The sequence below is a fragment of the Mus caroli genome, unplaced genomic scaffold (genome assembly GCF_978045245.1).
Source record: "Mus caroli unplaced genomic scaffold, Mus_caroli_1 scaffold_3, whole genome shotgun sequence".
Lineage (NCBI taxonomy): Eukaryota > Metazoa > Chordata > Mammalia > Rodentia > Muridae > Mus > Mus caroli.
The window spans coordinates 51,173,230-51,197,375 of record NW_028227258.1 but is presented as its reverse complement, the minus strand read 5'-3'; the positions used below and the strand labels follow the sequence as shown (position 1 = coordinate 51,197,375).

General features: G+C 43.3%; 1 protein-coding gene across 1 annotated transcript in view; it reads right to left on the bottom strand.

Annotated features, from left to right (window-relative positions):
- Positions 1-4,584: 4,584 nt before the first annotated feature.
- Stxbp3 (syntaxin binding protein 3) overlaps positions 4,585-24,146 on the bottom strand; it is a 48,508-nt gene continuing 28,946 nt past the window's right edge. Inside the window, exons 9-19 of the mRNA XM_021157487.3 lie at positions 21,298-21,422; positions 17,386-17,481; positions 17,206-17,263; positions 15,291-15,356; positions 13,882-13,962; positions 12,531-12,669; positions 11,666-11,772; positions 10,814-10,906; positions 8,772-8,857; positions 6,171-6,322; positions 4,585-5,275 (exon numbers count right to left, since the gene is read on the bottom strand). Coding sequence (XP_021013146.1) covers positions 5,184-5,275; positions 6,171-6,322; positions 8,772-8,857; positions 10,814-10,906; positions 11,666-11,772; positions 12,531-12,669; positions 13,882-13,962; positions 15,291-15,356; positions 17,206-17,263; positions 17,386-17,481; positions 21,298-21,422 — 1,095 coding nt within the window. The 3' untranslated portion in view covers positions 4,585-5,183. The remainder of the gene's footprint in view (positions 5,276-6,170; positions 6,323-8,771; positions 8,858-10,813; positions 10,907-11,665; positions 11,773-12,530; positions 12,670-13,881; positions 13,963-15,290; positions 15,357-17,205; positions 17,264-17,385; positions 17,482-21,297; positions 21,423-24,146) is intronic.

The following is a 24,146-nucleotide window of genomic DNA, read 5'->3' as shown; positions in this document are numbered from 1 at the left end:
TGAAGATAAGTCTGTTTGTGGCTAAGCTTCGTTCAGGCTGAGGCACTGCAAGAAGAGAGCAAAGACCCATGGTGGTAGCCCGAGAGAGGAAAGCGAGCATAAACTGTGTGCTGTCAGAACTGATGGGAAGTAAGTAGGTGTGACCAGGTCACACCAGTCATCCCAGCACTCAGGAGGCAGGGGCAGGCAGAGTGAACTGCTGCATGTTCGAGGCCAGCCTGGTGCACATAGTAAGCTTCAGGCTAGCCTGGACTCTATAATGAGACTTGCTGAAAACAGCAATGCGAGGGTGGGGGAGGGGGTCATTTATTTTCCCAAGCTCCTATATTGGGCTTCAACAGAGCAAACCAGAACAAAGCCACTCATGCTAGGGGCTAAGCACTCACCTGGGTGTAAAACTGGGCCACTAAGTTCATTTTTAAACCAGGAGATTCAGTCACCACTCAGACAAGGGCTAGCCAATCTGCGGTAGCATGCTAAAGAAATCTCTGCTTTGCCCTACACCAGGGACAGGACTGACAGCACCAACTGGCTTTTTTGGTCCTGGCTTTCTGTCCGTAGGCTCTCTTGATGCACTCTATGCTTTTAATGCTCCCCAATTCACGACTGCGCCAAAAGCCAATCAGATCATCCAACTCAATGTACTGGAAGACTATTCTGATAAAATGTTTTGTGTTAGTTACGTTTTGCGGTGCTATGACCTGCCACTGATAACGTAGATATACATCTATGTTGTGCTAGAAACAACTCAAGGGAGGGAAGGTGTATTTTGGCTCATGGTTTTGGAGGCTTTCAGAGCATCCCAGCTGGTATGGCAGATCAGCTCATGATGACAGAGTGTGGCAGAGACTGTTCTCATCATGGTGGCCCAGGAAGCAGAAGAGCATGGCAGGGACCTCTCAGGCCATGGCTCACCTTCCAAGGCTCACTGCTCTCAGTAGCAGGTTGGTCGTCTTCTGTCAGGTTGGCTATACCTCTTACAGGTTCTTCAGTTTCCCAAAATGGCACCAGCAACTAGGGAGTGACTATCAATGAAGACATGGCCTATGGGAGCACTTCATGGTGAGACTGTAACACAGGCAATGGCCTGTAAAAGCCCTGGGACTTACAAGGGTACCTGTAGACTCTGTAACCTGGGCTGTCTCTCCTCAGAGCATGACTGCATTAACTAGGACTTGACAATACCTGACAAGTGTCATTACCCCACCCTCAAATTTAGAATCGCACACTGCTGGGCTGCTGAAATGGCTAAGAAAAGGCACCTTCGGCCAAGCCTGACAACCCCAGCTGCAATCCATATGGCACAGACAGCTGATTCCCACAAGCGGTACTCTGACCTTTCCCAACACCAGCCCCCCAGCCCCAATAAAAAATAATTAGCTGAAAATGTAAAACTGTACACTTTGTGCTGTGCTGGAAAGATGGCTCAGCAGTTAAAGACTGCTTTTCCAGAGGACCTGGGTTCAATTTCCAACACACACATGGGAGCCCACAACTGTCTGTAAGTCCTGTTCCAGGGAAGCCAACTCTCGCTGGCCTCTGTGGGCATAAGGCATGCATGTGATAAGCAACCATACACGCACACAAAAGCTAAATGGCTGTAATGAAATGCTTTAACGCACACTTCTCTGGCTCGGTTTAAACTTTCTTGTGTAACTCATCCGTCCCTAATGTGTTTGGCGTTCTGCCTCTGAGACCCTGGTAAAGCTACCAAGCCTTTCTTCCCTTAGGGATAACTGCATTTACACAATTTTGCACATTTTTCGATAAGCGTTCAGGGATATGGGCTGGAGAGATGGCTCAGCAGTTAAGAGAGCTGACTGCTTCTCCAGACGGTTCAGGTTTGATTGCTAGGACCCACATGGAGGCTCACAGAAGCTTGTTATTCCTGTTCCGGGGGATCTGACACCCTCTTCTGGTCTCCACAGGCACTGCACTCACGTGGTACACAGGCACCCATATAGGCAAAATAACTAAAATATAAATCAATCAATCATGGATTCCTCGAGACAAGTCCAGGCAATCCTAGATCCTGCAAACTCATTTTCTTTTTTTGATCATTATGCTGACTTACTGAAACGTACTTAACTCAAGAAATAAAGGAATGGGGCAATGCCATGAAAGACAGTCAAGGCTACAGAGTAAGATCTGGGTCTTTTTTTCTGGGAGAACACCCACCAAGTTCTGACTTGCTCAATCTGTAACCTGTGCTCTCCTGTCTTCCAGCTCAGGGCTGTCCTTTCTTGTAGTTCTGTCCCATTAGCAAACCAGAAAAACCAGCTAGTTATGTAAAACTGTATCGCTGATACTGAGTCCAGGGGCTCATCCCTGCCTGAGGTCAGGGCTCCTGTGAACAGTCAGTTTCCTTACAAGAGGGAAGCCACACCATGGAATTCTTTAGGAAACAAAGTTCTGTAGGCATCTTTTTTTTTTTTTTTTCTTTAAAGATTTTCTGATTAACTTTGAGTGTTCTGCACCCTTGTATATACATGTGACGGCCACTTACGTGGTTGCTGCGAATTGAACCCAAGTCCTCTGGAAGAGCAGTCCATGCTCTTAAGCTCTGAGCCACCTCTCCAGCCCCATCCTCTATGTTAAAGGCATTTCAGAGAAAGTACTATACAGGCTAACCAGGTTATATTTAGGATCATGTATTTATATACATTTATATACATATAAGCATGCAGTAACAGAAAATAGAAACTAGGTCACTGTCACCATCTATGAGCAAGAGGACAGGGAGTGAGCGCTGTGTCACAGGTAGGAGGCAGGTAGCAGGGCTTTAGCATTGGGTGGAGCTGCTACAACTGGCTTCACTAGTGCAGCTGGAGAGGTGCTCCACCTCCCTCCTGCCTTCCAAACACCGACAAAAGAAATGCCTATGAATGGCAGACCTCTGCTTCAGAGTCTATAAAGCTTCCCTTCCAAGCTTTTCCTCTCAGTGCTATGGTGGGAAGGAAGCAAGGCACAACAACGCCAACTGCCGGGAGACAATATTAAACATACACATTCCTACAGCAACATCAATTCCAGATGGTTGAAAGGAACTGCAAAAAGTCAAAACCGTATCAAAGGAACTGTGTGAATTTATAATCTTAAGAGTGCAATTCTGAAGCCCAAAATGGAAAAGCTATGTTTGCATAACCACCGTGATGGCTATTCCTGGCTGTCAACTTGACAACATCTGGAATCAGCTAAAACCCAGAAATGGCTGGACACACCTGCAAGGGATTTGTGCTTACTTAAGTCATTTGAATGGAAAGACCCACTGCTAAGCTGGACCTCTGAGTCCAGAGGACACACTTTCAATCCAGACCATTTGACCTGGGAAGGCCCACCCTTGATCTGGGCCCGACCTTCTGCTGGAGGCCTATATAAAGATCATGAAAGAAGGACACCTTGCTTTTTGCCTGCTTGCTTTTGCCCTTCCTAGCAAGTCAATTCCTTTACTGGCATTAGAGCCTACTTCTTCAGGACTCTGGCACATACTGAAGACCAGCTGAACAACTACTGGATAGTTAGACTTCTGTGTACAGCCAGTCATTGTTGGGTTTGCTGGACCACAGCCTATAAGCCATTCCAATAAATCTCTCTGATCTCTCTCTTCCTCTAATACTTCACTCAATCTATCTATCTATCTATCTATTGAGAGCTAACACAGTCTGTAAGTTGTGTTCGCTAGAGAACCCTGACTAATACAGTTGTGAAGCAGTGCTGGGACATGGCTCAGTGGTAGAGCACTTGAACACTGTGAGGCCCTGTGTTCAATCCCTAGCATTGGAAGAAACAACAACAGTGATGCCATCCACTAACAGTGCAAGCACACACATGCTGTGCCACTGGTAGCAATTTGCATTATGGAATATTTATGTAAGTTGGCAGACGTTCACAACCACAGAGTGCAGCATTCCCTGTAAAAATAAAAGTCTGCAGGAGCAATTCAAAGTTAGAATGCTCTGAGGTCAGGCAGAGATCTGAAATAAAGACCCCCTGTGGTGGTCTGAATAGGTATGGCCCTCATAGAGCCATGTGTTTGAATGCTTGGCCCACAGGGAATGGCACTCACTATTAAGAGACATGGCCTTGTTGGAGTAGGTGTGGCCTTGATGGAGGAAGTGTGTCACTGTAGGGGTGAACTTTAGGGTCTCCTATGCTTAAGCATCATCCAGTGTGGAATTACAGTCTATTGCTGGCTGCCTTCAGGTCAAGATGTAGAACTCTCAGCTCCTCCAGCACCATGCCTGCTTGCATGATGCCATGCTTCCTGCTGTGACAATAATGGATTGAACCTCTGAACTGTAAGCCAGCCCCAATTAAATGTCCTTTGTAAGAGTTACCTGGTCATGGGGTCTGTTCACAGCAATAGAAACCCTAACTAGAACACTCTCTTCTGTAATGCACATACCTATGGGCCTATGTATATTACCCAACCTCACAGATAATACATTGTTTTTGAAAACCATCAGGTATTGTATTCATGGGAATATTGCAGGATCTTCTTTTGCTTCTTTCTAGCTCCAATTCAGAGTCAAAAAAAAAAAAAAAAAAAAAAGAAAGAAAGAAAAACTCAGAAAAATTTGACAATAATGTAATAATGTATTTATTTTCTCTTAGAATGTTCATGATTATTTTTGGTGTCTAACTTAAGCAGACATGATCTCAAACATATAAAATTGTGTTCTTTAGAATTATTTTGCAGATAATATACACAGTGTAATCATATTAAACACTGGAATTATTTTACACATAAAAAATTATGAATCTCAGTTTTAAGAAACTGCACTTATAAGAAATAATTCTATCATACATACATTTACAGTTTTTACTTTTATAATCTCTTCATTCAAAATCATTTTGCCCCCAACACTGTATTTCAGCGTAAGTATACAGTGAGTAACTAGTATGTATACAGCTGGCTGTAAAAACTACCCATCCCTCCTAACAGATCTGTCCCTAGGGTGAAAACATCCTGATTAGAAAGCCCTGTAGTGTCAGATCTTGTACAAAGCAGCAACAGTATTTAAATTATTAGAAATGGCAAATCCTTAACACATAAACTTCTGTAAGATGTGCACTTGAAAACCACATCACTCCATACACTATTTACACCGCTTAAGTTACAACAGCAACATTTGCTTTAGCCGATCGTATTAACAAAACCTCTAAACGACAACCATAAAAAGTTACTCATCCTTAAAGGAAACTTTATCCTTTGATTTATTCAGCATTTTTATATCATCCAGGAGCTTTCTGGGCGTTAAAATATGTGTGGAACCTGGTGGAAGAGATTGCAAATTGTCAGAATAAAATCATTTTCTTTGGCTTAAGATCTCGTCCCTTTCATATACAAATGTTTGGTACATTTGAACAATACTTCCAACAGCAGGTCTCCAAAATTCACATCAACCCTTGTCACTGAGCGTGCTCAGTAACTCTTCAGAAATTTTGCCCATCACAAGTGTTTTGTCTGATTTGTACTTTATTGGTGTCTAGTAAAGAGAAAAATGGATTTTTCTAGCCTCGTAACAGAACTGCAGTAGTTGTCATTTTCACACAGAGACTGTAAGCAGGCCATACAACTCCTGCAGCTGTCTGGGCTAGGAGGCTATCTATCTGCAGCGGCTTCACTGGAAAACATTCTAATTTACTTTACTAGGACCGTGTGTGCACATGCATGTACACGTGTGTGCACGTGCACGTCGTGGCTCTCGCGTGGAGGCCAGAGGCTGCCTTTCAGGAGCAGGCTTTCTCCCGCCACCGTGAGCTCTGGTAGTGAAGGTTCTTAGACTTGTCAGAAATTTTTTTTTTACCCACTGAGCCCTCTTGCTGGTCCAGACTGATATTTTAAAGCTCCTCACCAATGTCAGATCCATATACACAAAACCCAATGCTTCTGAAGTAAAAATGTATTAATATGTCACAAAAGCTTTTTAATGATCCAAGCAAATAAAATCAGAAGACACAGTTTTAAAGGAGCAAGCTCAAGCTCCTAAAATTGGAATATTTAAATATAAGACTATTAAAATACCAACCAGGGAAAAAAAAAACCTTCAGGCAATTTTACAAATGTTTTATAATTAATTCTTTTTCTGCATGTAATAATAGTCTTAAATTTTCCCATGCATAATCTTGTCTTAAACATTAACAAACAAAAAAGATGAAAATCTTACCAATAATAACCTCACAGGATTTATGTGCCTGGGAAACTTCATAAGCACACCGCATCTCAGAGTACGTAATTCCTCCAATTACAAAAATAATCAGCCTTGACCCATTTTTCCGGTCCAGCTCTAAGTAGTTAGTTCTGGGTTTCTGGCGAGCACTAGAAAGTAAAACACAAAGCAAACATGCTGTCAGCACTCCCAAAGCCACGCGGCGTGCATCTCAAACTCACCTTTGGAAGCAATAATGAAGCAATCTAACCGTGGTGCGGTTTCCCTACAGTAATTTAGGCAAAGATTGCACACCCCCCTTTCAGATTTCAATTTGAATAAATCACATAGTTTTATTTGTGGTGAGACAGTAGGAAAAAGATCAAGGCTAGATCTAGGAGACATATATAAAACCTTATTTCCAAAAAGTATAATAAAAACCACAGTCTAGGCTTAGTATTTTTATTTATAAAGCTAACATTTTATTTTAACATTTAAGATTTAAAAAAAAAATTTATTTTGTGTATGGGTGTTTTGCCTACATGTAAGTCCACTGTGCACCATGTGCATGCAGGGCCTGTGGAGGCCAGAGAAGGGTGCTGGATCCTGTGGGACAGGAGTCACGGATGGTTGTGAGTCGCCGTGTGGGTGCTGGGATGAACCTGGGTCCTCTGGAAGATCAGTGTATCCCTAAATCCTCAGTGATCAGTGGAGGATGGAAGGGGCATGCCTCAAGTGTCTGACAATGTCTGCCCAGACAACTGGCTGACTGCAACTACACAGACACAAACAACCACCAAGCCAAGCTGAAAAACAAAACTCAAAAGACCGAAGTGGCCATACACAGCAAGAGAGAAAGCCAACAGGTTACGTCTACACAAATTGCTACCACCATGGGCTGGAGATGGCTTAGAGCGTCAGTATTGCTCTCACAGAGGATATGGTCCACACCTGTGACTCCAACCCCAGGGGACCCAGACATCTCTGGGTTCTGTGGACACCTGCACACACATGCACATACTTCCCCCAACCTACATATATCCAGCACTAGGGAGACAGAGGCAGGCAGATCTCTGAGTTCAAAGCTAGCCTGATCTACAGAGTAAGTTCTAGGACAGCCAGGGTTACACAGAGAAACTGTCTCAAAAATTGAAAACGAAACAGACTTAAGCATGAAAACTCACCACAGAAAGCACCTCAGAGTTGCTGAAGGGTCTGTTTCAATCAAAGGTTGTAGATATAGAAAGAAACAGTGTGGTAGAAACTTAGTTTTGTAAAAGTAGAGATTGGATTGAGCAAAGACTTTAAAGCAGATTATATCTACATCATATCTATGTATCGATATCTATCTGAATGTAAGATTGTGGTTCAGCAGAAACGATAGGAAAGTTGGTGAGGAAGCAGCAGTCAGTGCTTGCCTAGGTTTCGCCTTCAGCACCACAAACCACAAAAACAAAAGCAGAAATGGAAACCACAAGAACCAATCTGCCACACAATGAAACATGGAGTCAGAGATGAGCTCGAGTGGCTGTGCTATTTGAAGGAACTACGATAAACAGGTACGGGAAAGGGGAGGGGAGGGGGGGGAGGAGAGAGGAGAGGCAGAACCCCAATGACTCCAGAAACAACAAAATACCTCAGAAATACAATACCCCAAACCCTGTTTATCTGATGAAGATGCAGGCAACACAGCAAACCCCAGGAAGAGTAAACAGGAGAGACCTGTGTGTCCACATAGCACAGTCCATGTGATAGAAGCCAAATCTCAAGAAAAAGCCCCACATGGGTCATGAGTGGCTGCACACCTGACGCCTGGGTTCAATGTTCAGGGCCCGCTTGGGGGAGGGAGAGAACTGTTCCCTGTAAGTTGTCTTCTGACCTCGGGCCATGCTCTGTCATGTGTGCATCCACACACAGGAACAATTCAATACATTACGCAGGGCAGGCAGAAAAGGTAGGGACATGCAGATAATGATCAAACTACGACAGATCTGATAAAAAGGGAGAGTAACCTCAGAGCTTGAAACCCAGGAAGCCTGGATTATATTTAATTTGTTAAGCCGGGCTCTGACTGCAGGGGCATGCACGAGAACATTGTGTCTCTGAAGTTGAAAATAATTAACACAATTATCAAAAGGGTTAAATCAAGTTGGGTGTGGTTACTCAGAGAAGGATTAGCTGTCAGACTACAGAGTGAGATCCTGCCTCCAAAAAGAAAGGAAGAAAGAAACAAAGAAAGAAAGAGAAAGAAAGAAGAAGAAAAGGAGAGAGAAGGAAAGAAAAGAAAAGAAAAGAAAAGGAAAGGAAAGCAAAGAAAAGAAAAGAAAAGAGGAAAAGAAAAACAAGAAGAAACCAGAACAAACCAGAGGGAGATAAGGAAGCAGCTATGCTGTAAAGAAGCTGTGGGAGGTGATGCAGTTTTATGAAAGTATCCTGCATTATAAAGTATGCTTTCCTGAACTTATTTAACTAGGTTACAATTGAAGAAAAACTACCTTTTATGTTACTCTATGTTTCACACAGGAAGGACCCTTGTTCAAGGAGAGCGCTGTGCAGCATTAACCATTGATCTATATCGTCCCAGCAAACCACCACGGTGGCTTCCGCTTACAGGCTTACCTCACAGCTCCAGAGCCATTCCACACTGCTGGGCACCGGGAACAATACGGCCACTCTTTGGAATCTAATCTATTATCAATGGCATCCTAGGGAAGAAAATTATTAACACCATCAAGAAAATTTCAGGAATTTGTTTTACACACAGCTTGATGAACATTAAAGGTGCATAAATATTAAGATTATCCCTTCTTTATACCTATGAATACTGACTGCAATAGAAATCAATACACTAGGACTAGTGACGGCTCAGTGGTTAAGCGAATCACTGTCCCTCTGGAGGACTGAAATTCAGGTCCCAGTACCCACACAGCGACACTCACAACTGCCTCAACTCCAGCTCCAGGGCATCAATGCCTCTGGCTTCCGTGAGCACCTGCACTCGTGTGCACATGCCCACACATATACACGCCTAGTTAAAATAATAAAAACAAATTAAAAACTAATGTACTAGTTTACATACTACATATTAAATGTGCATTTGAGATCTGCCTTTCTTTACTGGAAGGTTCTGCAATGCTGAGGACTGTCCAGCTCTAGGGAAGCGAGAGGTTTCTCAACGGCACCACAGGCCACGGTCCTTCATAGCACTTCCTCAAAACAGAATGCACATACCTAACCTCGAGACACTGAAGGCAGTCCACTGATTATGGAATGTTTTCCTGTTTGCTACGTTTTAAAAAAAACAACAAAAACCCTTCTTTTCTCAGGGCTATGTTTTATGATATACCTTTGTATATGTTTATGATGAATAAACAGATTATGAATGCTTTATTAATACAGTAATATATGTTTGGTCAATCGATGGGTTATGTTCACAATTTACTATAGTTACACTTTTTATTAGTCAATCAACTTGCTTTCTAGATGATGCACAAAGGTAGTGAAAAGTGGACACAAGAAGGAAAAGCAACTCAGGAGGGTTTAGTGCGACTGCCAGGGGAAGAAGCACTGTTTTAAGTTAGGAGAAAACCTAACAGCCCAGGTCAGCCACAGCTCCAAGCGCAGTCTCTGGGCTTCACATGCAAGCCTTGCCAGAGGGTTTAAACAGGTTGGTTTTCATTTTGAAAACAATCATAAGAAAAACTATTTTGGGGGGCTGGAGAGGTGGCTCAATGGTTAAGAGAACTGACTGCTCTTCCAGACGTCCTGAGTTCAAATCTCAGCAACCACATGGTGGCTCACATCTGTAATGGGATCTGTTGCCCTCTTCTGGTATTTCTGAAGAAAGCGACAGTGTACTCGCATACATAAAGTAAATCTTACAAAAGAAAAGAAATAACCACTTCTGTAGTCATTGCCGGGGTGGGAGGTGACTTACAGTGCAGCGGACAAAGTCTAAGTTCTTTGGACTTTTCCAATATGCTCATGCATTTGCAGATGACATAAAATTTTGAAAATTGGGAAACTAGTAAAACTATTAGCACACAAAGGAAAGTAGAAATTACAACTATAATTAGTCAGAGGAAAGCTAGAAAAAATGTTTTATATTTAGCGCCTAAGGCAATTTTAAAATTAGTTCAGTTTATAATTCCTACAAATTAATATTATTTTCTTAAGATCCCGCAGCACTAAAAGCATATTCACTCAGCGACTCTTTTCATGAAGCAGGCATGTGCTTATTTATTTATTTATTTATTTATTCATTCATAGGCAGTGGAGAACTGCTCTGAGGTCCTTAAGACGTCAAGAAGCTTCTCTGCCAGCCGGGCGTGGTGGTGCACGCCTTTAATCCCAGCAGAGGCAGGCGGATTTCTGAGTTCGAGGCCAGCCTGGTCTACAGAGTGAGTTCCAGGACAGCCAGGGCTACACAGAGAAACCCTGTCTCGAAAAACCAAAAAAAAAAAAAAAAAAAAAAAAGAAGCTTTTCTGCCTATAAAGTCCCAGCAGACCCAGACGTCGTGTGACCTCCCCAGCACTGCAGAGCTGAGAGCCTGGCCACAGCACCTGAGAGCCAGGCCACAGCAGCAGGTAAACGAAGTGGAAGTGGAAGGAATGACCCGCAGGAGGCGCTCAGGGGTCAGCAGGCAGGTTGGGACGTTTACCTCCATGATATCTTTGATAAAAGGTGTCCATCGAGAAAGCTGAAAAGTCTCTTCCGCAGACCGATCCTTCCTCAGTGGCTTGGCTTGTTGGGACTGATATAATTGAAGGGACAAATAATTTCATTCAATAATATAATTATATTTTCTAACAAAGCTTTAATTACAGCAAAACTGCCTACTTTAAAAAAGAAAAAGAAAAAAGCACCACATTAGGTTGGGACATGCTGGTCACAGGACAGCAGCACGGTGTACCGCAGCAGTGTGTAGAAAAGGCTGCATGTAAGATGCAGCCATTGGCACACATGACTCATAAAGAGACAAGTGTAAGGAGCAAATTACAGTAGACGCCAGAAAATACAAACTCACTAGAAAACTTTATGCACTCAGGTTACATATGAAAACAAAACTCTGGGCTGGGCACACAGCTCGGGTAAGAGTGCTCGCTCGCCTGCCCAGTAGTTCTCAGCAACACAGACACTGGGCGTGGTAGCACACAACTGTAGCCATCACTGAAAGGTAAAGACAGAGTTCAAGGTTATCCTTGGTTCCCATAGTAAGTTTGAGGCCAGCCTAGACTACATGAAACCTTGTCTCAGAAAATGTAAACAAGAACAAAACAAAAAAACCATAGTTGCTTACTTAATAATCAAATTCTGTAAGATGAAGTCAAGATTCTCATATACAAAAGTAGTTTACAGAGACCTCATGGAGGAATGGCAGTGTGTCTGACTTCAAAAGTAGTTAATATATGCCCACCCACACAAAGACAGACAGACAGATACACATACAGACAAACATACAGACACACAGACAGAGGCAGACAGACAGACAGAGACACACAGACTTCCTTACTGGGGGAACAATGGGAACACCAAGGTGGCTCCAGTTACGAATCATATCACTATCATCTTCTATCTTTACATTGTGGATCAGTCTGTCCAGATTTTCTTCAGTGGTTCCTTAGGGAAGCGAGACAGGCGTGCAGTCAGATCCCTGCTATGGACACCAACTCTACAACCGAAGGACTCACACAGGGACTAAAGCTTAAAGGAATGCTATCCCTCCAGGCTTCTCTCAGCTTTCTAAGACAGTTCTGTTATCTCCACCTTACTAAACATTACTTTTGAGGTCTCCACAACTCCCTTATGTTGAGTAGTAACAAGCTACTTATGAAAATGTGACTTAGCCGGGCGTGGTGGCCCACGCCTTTAAATCCCAGCACTCGGGAGGCAGAGGCAGGTGGATTTCTGAGTTCGAGATTAACCTGGTCTACAAAGTGAGTTCCAGGTCAGCCAGGGCTACACAGAGAAACCCTGTCTTGAAAAAAACCAAAAAAAAAAAAAAAAAAAAAAAGAAAATGTGACTTGTGGGGCAGGGAGATGGCTCAGAGGCTAACAGTGCTTTCTTCCAAGACCAACAGCCTGGGTTTGATCCCTGAAACCCACATGGTGAAGGAGAAAATGGAAACTGAAAATGTAACCAGAACTGCAAGATCACAGAGTAGATACCACGTGGGGACTGGCCATGCCTGCGGGTGCTGTAATCTGGAAATAAAATCACCTCCAGTCACAGGCTGTGACACGTACCGTACCATTCCCACACACACAAAAATAATTTATACCAACTGAATGTAAAGTGTGACTACGCTGAGTGATTTTAGAGCTAGGACTTTAATGCAGTCTTGGGACCGAGTAGGTGCGCACTCCATTCCCATTACCATTAATCCCAAAGATGTAGAGCAGGACTGCCCGTATTTTGTCGCAGTTGTCATGGTTTTTGTTGAGCAGCACTGGGAGGAGCACCAGCATGGAGTCCTTCACCCGCTGGCCTTCAGCATCTGTTCCAAGTGCCAGGTCCTAACGACAGTAAAATGCAGACAGTGCTCTACCATCCATGCTTGCTTTGCTGATAAAAGTAGCTATTATTAAACTGTCAGATTTTGGTGGAACAGATGGTATTTCACAGGAGATGGCAACGTTAGATGCAAAGTATTCATTTCACAAAACATAAAAGGTCATAAAGCCATCAGCGGGAGAGAGTCATGTGGACCCGAGCTAGACTCTGAGGTTGCCACCAAGAATGAGAGTCTGCGCACTTCTGGTTTGCTCCATCGGAGTCAGGATGGGCTCTGGGTGCAAAACAATGGACTTCTGAATATTTGTGAAAGAACAGAAAGTACCTCATCAACAGCTTTAATATTAAGCACATGTTCAAACAATAGTGTGAACACATTGGGTTAAGTTAAATTTACCACCACAACTACTTGCGCTTCTTTTTAACTTTGTAGCATGGCTACCAGAATAGTTAGTACTGCGTGCAACATGCATTCTATATCTCCTAGTGTCATATTCTGAACAGGTTAGGAATATTTAAAAAAACAACAAAAACCAAGAGAATCAAAACAGAAACGTGGGGTGCAGAGTTCTGTGGGACATCTCACATGCACCGCAGCCCCGGAGAAAGCCCTGCAGCGCTCCACTAGCGTAGCACTCCAGAGCTCAAGCTGCAGATCACAGGGGAGGGACTCCTGCCAGTGTTGGAGCGCCCCAGTGTGATCTGAGTGACCCCCGGGCCCCATGATAAGGCTGACTCTGGTGTCTCTGAGAGGTGGAGGACCTGAGAGCAGGACCTAGAGGGAGCTCTTCAGGTCTTTTTGTGCCTTTGAACTGTCCTCGCCTCTGTCTACCTCCTGGTGTCCTTACCATGCGGTGAGCTCCTGTGCTCTGTCAGACATCCCTGCTATGATGTGCCACATGCCTAAAAGCAGTGAAGCCAATTGTTTATAATACCCTATGTCTCAAGTATTCTCAACCAAGTGTGCCCCAGCACCAAACCCAACCAGCAAACCTTGAGACAAAATAAGCCTTTTCTCAGTAGACTATCATTTCAGTGTTTGTTATAGGAACACAGAGCCATCAGGCACCAAACACTGCCTAGGCAAGTCCCTTCTAAGAGTCTATGATTTTGTGGAACTCAACCGCTGTATTGAGCAAAACCTTTATGTGATAGCTTACAAAGTCACTGTGGGAATCTATTACTGATGTGGGTGTTTCTGGGTCTGTACATACCTGCTCAGTTTTGCAGAGCTTCTCAATATTCAGCTTAAACTTATTCATGCAGTCTTCAGCTAAGTTTAGATGGACTACTTGCTGAAAACCAGAAGACACTGATTATTTACAACACTCTAATGACTGTGTGGATAATTGATAATATTAAACTTTAAAAATAAACAGGTGTTTTCTCTGCATGGGTGGCAGTTATGTGTGTGCCTATTGCCCAGAGGCCAGAAGAGGGCATCAGATCCTGTGGAACTGGAGTTACAAATGACTGTGAGCCATCATGTGGGTACTGGGAACTGAATTGGGACCTTCTGAAGAGCAGCCAGTGCCCTTAACTGCTGAGCCTTCTCATCAGCCCCAATTTAAGATAATATGGGTTTCAGTGTAAAAACGAAACATTAAATAAAGAGAAACAGCTCAAGAAAGGAAGTGAGGGGCTGGAGAGATGGCTCAGTGGTTAAAGCACTGACTGCTCTTCCAGAGGTCCTGAGTTCAGTTCCCAGCAACCACATGGTGGCTCACAACCATCTGTAATGGGATCTGACGCCCTCTTCTACTGTGTCTGAAGACAGCTACAGTGTACTTATATATAATAAATAAATAAATCTTTAAAATTAAAAAAATAAGAAAGAACAGAAAGGACGTGAGAGTCAACATGCTAGCCGTAATCAACAGAAGCAAACCCAGAGCACAGTGCTGAGTCTGCGTGGGGTCTGAAGAATAATGAAGGCACAGGGAAGAGAAAAGAAAAGCCAAATCCTAAAGAGGCACAACAAAGGTCTGGAATACAACATCATAAAAGTATGAAAAGGTAGTGATTTCTAGAAAAGGCTGGGCTAGGCATGGTGGCTCACACCTACAGTACCCGAAATCTCAAGGATGAGGTGGGAGGATCTGCCACAAGTCTGACCACAGCCTTGGGTAGAGTGAGCTCCAGTTCAGTCAGAACTAGAATGAGAGCCACCTCCCCCAGACCAAAGATGAACGGATAGATGGCTAACTGGATGGAAGGATGGAAGGAGAGAGGGAGGGACACAGGAAGGGAAAAGAATGGAAAGGAAGTGAGGGAACTTATCTGGATAGCTGTACCTTAAGCATTTTAAACCTAATTTGTAACTATTCATTTAAGGAAATATATGGGTTGACAAAATGCCACTAGTTAATCTCACGCTGAATTTTTCTATGAGTTTGAAAAAACACTAAAATTGGTCTGTTCAGCTGTTCAAGACAAGTCTCTTTTTAAAAAACATTTAAAAAAATCCAAACGATGTAGATGGGAACGTCAGTGGCTGCTTTGGTCACTCTGGGCATTTCTCAGAACTACAGTAAAGGGAGGAAGCTGGTATCAGCGACTGTTCCAGGGACCCTGCTAAGCTGGCCCACGGCGTCACACAGACAAGGCAGAGCAGCCTGCTTACCTTTGAGATCTGCTTTCGGAAGTGTGGCATCTTTTTCATCAGCTGGGTAAGAGCGCTAAGTGATGTCTGGAACCAAACAAAAGGAACAGACCCGTGCTTCAGAAAGTCCACATTACAGCTGTTCAACCCACACTCTTAAGTCTTAAGAAACTTAGCTAGTTTAATAAACATGCTAGGTTTTAAAAGAACTTTGAGGGCTTCTGACTGCCACGGTAAAGCAGCTGCCATTGAGTTCTTCTTCCCTATGGACAGATGGACAAAACAGAACCTTCTGGACAGCTGACAGCCCCGCAGCTGATCCTGTGCGCAGCCTGCCGGTCTCTAGGGACGCTTCCCTCAGGGGTGCCTAGGCAGGTTTCACAGGCTCAGAGTTACAGGGAGAAAGGAGCCAGCCAGAACCTAAGAGCACTGCAGTGGCTGTCCTTACACCCCTATCCTGTACAACTACGGGTGCAGTACTCCAAGGCCCGGTGGACAACAACTAGGGAGCTAGGCATTGACAGGGATTTCAGAAGAGTCTCAATGCTAAGGACATGGCCGCATTCTGAGTCAGACAAAACAAAAAGCCTTAAGCAAACACTCCAGGCATTCAGATCACATCTCAAATAACTAACACCAGAAATGAAAGAAAGAGAAAGAACACTTTTCCCGGCTCTGAGACTTGGCTACAGTGACCAGGAAATAACTGGAATAGACGCTGAGGGCGAGAAGTTACACATCAGTACTGAGTGCCCAGCTCAGGGAGCTGGAAAAATCAAATCAAACAAGGAGAAGGGCATGAAAACTGTGAGCAAGTAAACTACATCTAAAACTGGCCTAAACAGAGCTGCGATGGGATGGGTCAACAGGTCAAAGTGCTGGCCATGACCCCAGAACCCACACAAGGATGGAAGGGCAGAACGGACTTCACTAAGCTGTCTTCTGATTCTATACACGCACTCAGGAGCAGACAGAGCTCTGCGAGTTCACAGCCAGCCTTGAACACATAGGGCATCCAGGGCAACATAGTGAGAGCCCCGTTTTACAAAACAAAAACAAACTCAGTTTCTATGCACTGATGAAACTGACTCAATGGCCTTTAACAACTACATTTTAATGGGAGTAACTAAGTTTTGAAAGTGAGGTAATGGTTGCATAGGACTTTATTTTCTCTACTTCATTTTCTCTACTTTAGTATTAGAATGTCCCCAGATAGACAGTTAATGGTGATCTTCATCTTCTGCACTGTCAACTGTGTTTATGATTCACCTTTGCGGGAACGGCAGAATGGCTGAGTGGACGAAGCACTTGCCTGACAGCTTTACATGAGAATACATGTGAGGATGAGAGAGAAACCAACTCCCCACCACACACACACACACACACACACACACAGACACACACAGACACACACACACACACACACACACACACACACAGAGACACACACATACACATACAGACACACACACACAGAGACACACACACACACACACACACACAGACACACACACACAGACACACACACACAGACACACACACAGACACACACACACAGACACACACACAGACACACACACACAGACACACACACACAGACACACACACACACACACACAGAGACACACACACAGACACACACACAGAGACACACACAGACACACACACAGAGACACACACACAGACACACACACACAGACACACAGACATACACATACAGACACACACACAGACACACACACAGACACACACACACACAGACACACACACACACAGACACACACATAAATAAAGCGTCCTGTGGTACTGGAGAGACTAAGGCAGGTGCTCCTATTCAGGGTACACAGTAAACTCACCTGAGGTCAGCTGCAAGAGGCTTTGTCTCTAAAAATAAATTTAAAAAATGTAGCCTTGCATCGCCTTGAAAGACTCTTACCTTCCCCTCCGTAGCTTTCTTTGTTGATGAAATTTCCTTCATAAGCTTTGGAATCTCCCTGCCAGATTTTCAGAAAAAGTCTAAGTTAGTTCTTTACAAAACTGTTTTAAGGCTATAAAATATACTTCAGTAATTTAGTACCTAAAAACTACAGAACAAAGTTAGAACAAGCTCACGTACTCCAACACAACCGCGATGTGCCGGTGCCGAACCCGCACCCACAGGTCGTCGTCTTCTTCAAGAACTGCCTCCTTCTCTTTCCCATCTGTTTTGTACCTATGATTAACCAAGGAGAGTATTTTTGGATTCTCTATCTCAGAAGGCAGAAGAAACATTTACAAACTGAAGTACAGGTTCAGCCTGCTACCTAAGGGGTCAAACCCCAAAGCAGAAAACCCCAAAGCATAACATCGTTTTCCTCTCAAATGTTAGGTTTTAGTCTTGACAGAACATCACCTTGCAAGGCAAAACTTCAGCACCCGACACTCAGCTTTAAGAATAAGTATAGTGCACTGGGAAGGCAGAGGTTAGAAGGACTGGAGTCAAGGCCAACCTGATAACAGTGTTCAGCCAGGGCAGCCTGAGTTACACCCTGGCACTCATCCCAAATAGCAAAGACTATGAAGACCACCTAACCATCACCAGCAGCACTGAATGCACGAGGTGATGCCTGTGATCGCTTAAGATGACTGATATGCTAACAACTCAGCTCAACCATCACATATCTGCTAAGCAAAGAGCTGCCACTACAGCTAGGCACAAAATTCACAAACACCACACACCACCTGCTGCTTTACTCCACCCGCCCTAGAGTCACACCTCTTTTAAAGAACAGGAAGAGATGAGAAAAGCTAATTCGTTTGTAGAAAATATCATGACAGCTTTAACAAGTTCTGCTGGAGTCCACGGCAATGCAAGAGGTTGAGGAACCCATACAATGGGCCTTTTGACCAATTTCCTTAGTGAAATTACTTTCCTTTTAATGAATAGCCTCCTTCCATTTAGAGGTGGGGAAGACTCAGCTGTTCTTGGGAATGTTAATTTCTTGGGGCAATATCAGGACTACACAGCGTTTCCTCAGTTCTGAGCTATGGACAACACTGCAGTTTTTCTCTGCTGTACGAATGCAATAATTTCTGTAACTCCAAAACTACCAGCTTCATTTACAAAACAACCTTCCTGTGTGGTCTTAGCTAAGACAGCTAAGACAAAATGGCTGTGTTTACTTACAAGGCTCACCTGAGGATGGAAGCCCTTTGTCATGCGGAATACCAATGTATGCTTACAGAACACCTTTGCTGTTTAAGTGGCTTTATAAGCAAACCAGGAGCACAGGGGCAATGCTCTCAGACCTTGGGAGGCAGAGGAAGGTGGACCTCCATGTGAGTTCAAGGCCAGCCTGGTCTACAAGATAGAACCCACAGCAGCCAGGGCTATATAATGAGACCCTGGGAGGAAGTGTGTGATAGAGATGAGCAGGAACACAGGGTGAAGAGCAGGCAATGGACCTGACCTGCAGCTGGGGTGGGAGGGAGCAGAGGTGAGGTGAGGCTTAGGGACTACTGCATCCACTTTGCCTTTTTCTCTGAAGAAATGGAAAGCCATTTAAAGGCTCTGAGAGAAGTGATATGCACAGAGGGAGATCTTACTAAGATTCTTTCTCCTCTGCGTTGAGGAAAGACTTAAAGGGTGGTGGGAGAGACAGAAGCAGAGCATTGGAGGTCAGTTCTCTGGGTAACATCATGAGCTCAAGGCTGAGGCTGCTCTCCAGTTAAAAAGTTAGAACGGTCTTTAAAACGTAGTCATGAATATCTCCTACTCAGTGAGTGTTTTTGACCTTGACTGTCCGTGACTGAAATCTTGGCTTGAGTAACTAGGAGACAGGAGTGCGTTTACTGTGCACTTCGAAGGTACCAGCAACTCAGGGGTGGACACACAAGTTTAAGATGCTCACTACAGACTTGAGGCTGAGGTTCAGAAGCCAAGGTTCAGGAGCCAAGACAAACCTTGCAATTAAGTGTGACTCTGAAAGTATGTACACGGACTCCCCAAACTAAATACCAGAACATTCCAAGCCTAAGAAGCAGGGATTAAATAAGAAGGAGCATGAGATCAGACTTTTGGATTGGGTAAAACAGAGGTAGAAAAGGCATTTCTGGGCTGGCTCAGTGGATTAAAGCTCTCACAACAGAAGGCTGACAACCTGAGTGTTTAAGTCTCACCACTGGATCCCACGGGGAAGGAGAGAACTCACTCCACATGCAAGGAGGGGCACATGTGTACCTACACACAGACACACACACACACACCCCACATGCATGGAGGGGCACATGTGTACCCGTATACACACACACACACACACACACACACACACTCCACATGGATGGAGGGGGCACATGCGTACCTGCATTTACCCTTCCCTGCTTCTCTCTGTCTCTCTCTCTCTCTCTCTCTCTCACACACACACACACACACACACACACACACACACACACACACACACACACACATACACACGCACATGCACAGCAAACTACCACAGTACTTCTATTTTTAATAAGAAATCATTTCCTATGTAAAAACTGATAGAGCAGAGTTTATATTCCCATATCAGTCTTCTTTCAGAACCTGTGTGATTCAGCGAAAGAAGGTAAAACTGTCTTTTAAAACATTAACTCCCTTCCTTACTCTTAAGCAATTGTTTGCCAGCAAACCTGGAAAGAACACACTTCTATACTAGGTGAGTACTGTCCAAAACTTCTATCCAGTCTAATTATTGTCTGATACCAGATTCTTTCCAAGGCCTACTGAGCAATCCATCTTGGAGACCTAAAGGGTAGCAAGGGTGTGGAAAATACTTCTCAAAATTCCAAATGAACTGCGGGGAAACAGTTTTTATAATAGAAAAATGCCTCTGCTGATTTCCTAATGTAGATACAAACAGTACAAAAGAACTAAAAATGAATGAATGAATGAATGAATGAGTAAGCAAGCAGGATTTAGCTATAATGCAAGTAAAAACACAATGGAAAATACAAAAATTAAGAAAAATTGCAAAGTATAATTATCAAAGTACCTGTTTAATAAAACTACTATTAATTAACTAATTAATTAGGGTATTTTGTGGTACAATGGATTTACTGTAGGACCTCATACATGTCTTCTTTTTGTTCATTTATTTAAGTCTAATTTGTTGTTGCCGTTGTTGGGAGTCTTACTAAATTGCCCAGGCTGGCACATTTGAACACATGATCCTCCTGTCTAAGTCTCCAAGCAGCTGGAATTACAGGTCTGAGCCACAGGACCCGGCTCTACAGATGAACCTAAACAAGATTTCATCAAGCTAATGTTCATCTTTACTGCACGTTAAAGCAGTAAATCTGCCTGCCTTGAAAGCTGCTATGCAGCCCAGGCTAGCACAACCTCCTGAGTCTTCTGCTGAAGGCTCCTGAGTACCAAGGTTACAGATGCGGCCGGACTGTACGCCTGGCCTCAACAAGCAAAGCTTGGCCAGGAAAAGATTATGTGGACTTAGAGATCGTGACGTCAAAAAGCACAATGAGTGTGTGTGTGTGTGTGTGTGTGAGTGTATGTGTGAGTGTGTATGAGTGTGTGTGTGAGTGTATGTGTGAGTGTGTGTGTGTGTGTGTGTGTGTGTAAATCAGGCGACACCTAAGCAGCTTCTTAAGAAAAGTTGCTCACTTTGGTTATTTGCCCAAGTAATATCCCTATTTAAGAGTTACATCAATAATTTTGGGGTATATGATTTAGACTAAACACAGCTTAATCATCTTGAATATAACATATATGAAATATAATAATGGGCCTGGTATTTACTCTAAATGTAAGTAAAATGTCTGAATTCAATTTGTTTAAATGCACTGCTATCATAGGATAGTTAAGGAAACCAGTCCACTTAAAAGCTCTGAAGCAAGCTGCCTGTTAGCTTCTGTCAGGGTTACAGTTATGGGAGTGAGAGAGAGGGAAGGTCTCTGAATAAGCAGGTTCCAGATCTTCCAGATTCTGCCCCCATTGTCAGTCATTTCATAGTCTGTCTACACGCCCTCTATAAGCCCTTCAGTTTATACTTGCTTGTATGTATCATTCTCAATTGGTAGTAGATCATATGCCATTGCCTGAAAGGTCAGTTCATGCAGGACAGTGGACACAGGGTCAAAGCCACGGTCAATTATTAAGAGCTGGGACTGAGTTTTACCCTAGAATAACAAGATAAAATTATCTTAAGAAATTTTAGTATCTTTATGTGAACACATTTTTAATATCTTAGAAAGTTTAATCCTTTCCCTCAACAAAAACACAATAAAACAAAAACACACAATGAAACAAAACAAATAATAACTGCCTTAAGAAGATGAAACTTTACTAAAACAAACAAAAATTCGAGTGGCATAGTAGGGAAAACAAGACTACACAACTAACATTTTCATAATTAGGTTAAGAGGCTAAGTAAACAATATACAAATCCCAATTTTTCTTTAAAAAGGTAATATTTGGCTCTCCCTAAATTCTTTTTGTTTTTCTGGGATAGAGTGTTCACTATGTATGTAGACCAGGCTGGCTGTGCACTCACCCTGGCTCTTAGCCCTCCCACATGCTGGGCCTACAGACAAATACTATTATGCCTTGTCAAAGTTATCTTCTTGTACACTCAGTTCCACAAATAAGAAGGCTGATATAAATTATGAATAGTAGCTAGTACTTGAGTCCTTTGTATTAGGCATTTGCTAGCCAAGAAAGACATTTTATTTCAGAGAGGCACTACCTCACAGTTCTTACAGTTCCTCCTTGAGACAGATATTATATCCATGTGACAAAAGAGGCCATTAAAGCTTCGGAGTAAGTCATTCTCCAGGTCACACACAGCTGCGAACTGGCCGAATTGAGTTTGTAAACCCATGGCTTGTACTTTGAACTATTATGCTATCTTAAGAGTAGAGATCATATTATCAAAACTAGAATTATAAATAATAATAAAACCCTGTTAACATTAATTAAATACAACACGTACCACTCAACAGTGAGTGAGTGACTTTGCTGGGCAATTCTACTGTCAATGGCTAACTCATCTACAGCTCTTCTGAGGTGAAGAGGAGGTGGTGGGGACCACACAGGGTTCCTGCCAGGCAGATGCTGTACTACTAAGCTACGTCCCAGCCCCTTTTACTGTGATTTTGAGATAGGCCAGCTTTGAGCTCACGCTGTACCCAGGCAGTCCTTGAACTTGTGATCTTCCCTCCTCAGCCTCCACAGTAACTGGGATTACTCGCAGGTCTGTGCTGCCAACTCTGGTTCACACTTCACTCGGAAAAGTAACTCATGCTTTAGCTTCTTAGTCAAAGGAGTAAGGGGATTACAACTCAGACAACACTTCCTCCTCATGTACACATGGCAGACAGAGGCACGCTACACTAGACTTTCCAAATACATTTGAACGCATTACTGACTCTGCTAATAATAGTAAGGTACAGTGATAGATAAGGAGAATATTTTGGAGTCAAATCAGTTAAGTTCGGCCACATTTGGTTTCTTGCTATATGACCTTGGCCAAGATTCTCAACCTCTCATACATAACTATTCGCTTGGTAAAAATGACACAAAATGACAGAAGTTCTTCCTTGCAGGATTGTTGTGAAGTTAAATGCAGTCCCATGAAACACAACACACATGAGTGAGAGTCTGTGGAAACGTACTATGTGTATGCGATAAAAGCCTCCGGATAGGAAAGACCATGGTAGTAGCACTTGGCTTGGAAGGCTTCAAAGAGAGGCAAGCCTTTATTTACCAAGTGCTTGAATAAAGGGAAGGTGTTGAGCACTGAAGGCTGAATAATTTCCCAGGAGAAAGAATAAAAAGGAGAAAGAGGGAGAGAAAACTTTTGCCTTTTCCCACTGAAACTGTGCAGGACTAAAGAGATATTATCATTCCTTGACTTAACAAATATTTCCATTCACTGCCCACTATGTTTATTAAGCCATTCTATTTTCTAACAGAATAATAGCTTTTATTAGACCTCCAAGCCAAAAGTCACTAACTTTTCAAGTATCCAGCACTGCATCTACATTGACATCTTCCATCCACGTTGTTCAACACTGAATTTTACCTTTCTATGTCTCTACTCAGACTCCTGCTACTCTTGCAAAAACTGCCTTTATTACGCCCTCTCCATTCTTGACGCTCACGGGCCTCGTCCTGTGAGGCTTTCCAGGACTAGTTCAGGTAAGGTAATCCTAGCCTGTGCTGCCACTATATTCGGTATACTCCTTTCAAGCCACCTACTGCACAGAACTGCCAGTCGATGGTTCCCTGGCCACCTCCTCTTCTCAACTAGGATAGTTCTGCCCTTTACTCTGTAGCTATAGAGATGTGAGGTCTCAGCCCTGACATCATTTGTCCATCTCCCTCCTCAGGCTCTTCCTTCTCTGGCCACACTTATGTGCTGGCATTCCCCAGGTCCCAACCTTGGCCTCTGGCTACACTGCATTGTTTTTATAGGACAGTAAGAAAGGTCACTATTTACTACTCTTCCATAGTCGGATGTCCCTCACTGAGTTCTCCTACCACCCAAGCAAGGCACACACTACCCCATTCAGTTCAGAGATGAGAAGCAACTCAAGGCTGCAGATAGTAGGAATCCCAGCATTTATTAAATATTAACTAAGTAGAATGCATTGTTCTGAAGACTTCACAGACATTAGCTCATTTAATCCTTTCATTAGCTTAAAAATTGGCATTTTATTTCCACTTTCAGGAGACAAAAACTTAGTTCAAAGATCTGTAGTTTCCCTTAATTAACATAATTATTAATCAAAAAGCAGAGCCAAGATATGGACTCACTGCTGACTTCAACGCCTCCAGCCTCCCCCTAGGCCACACACTGTCAAACCACAATCTACTAAGCTCTCCACTTGAGGACTCTCGAA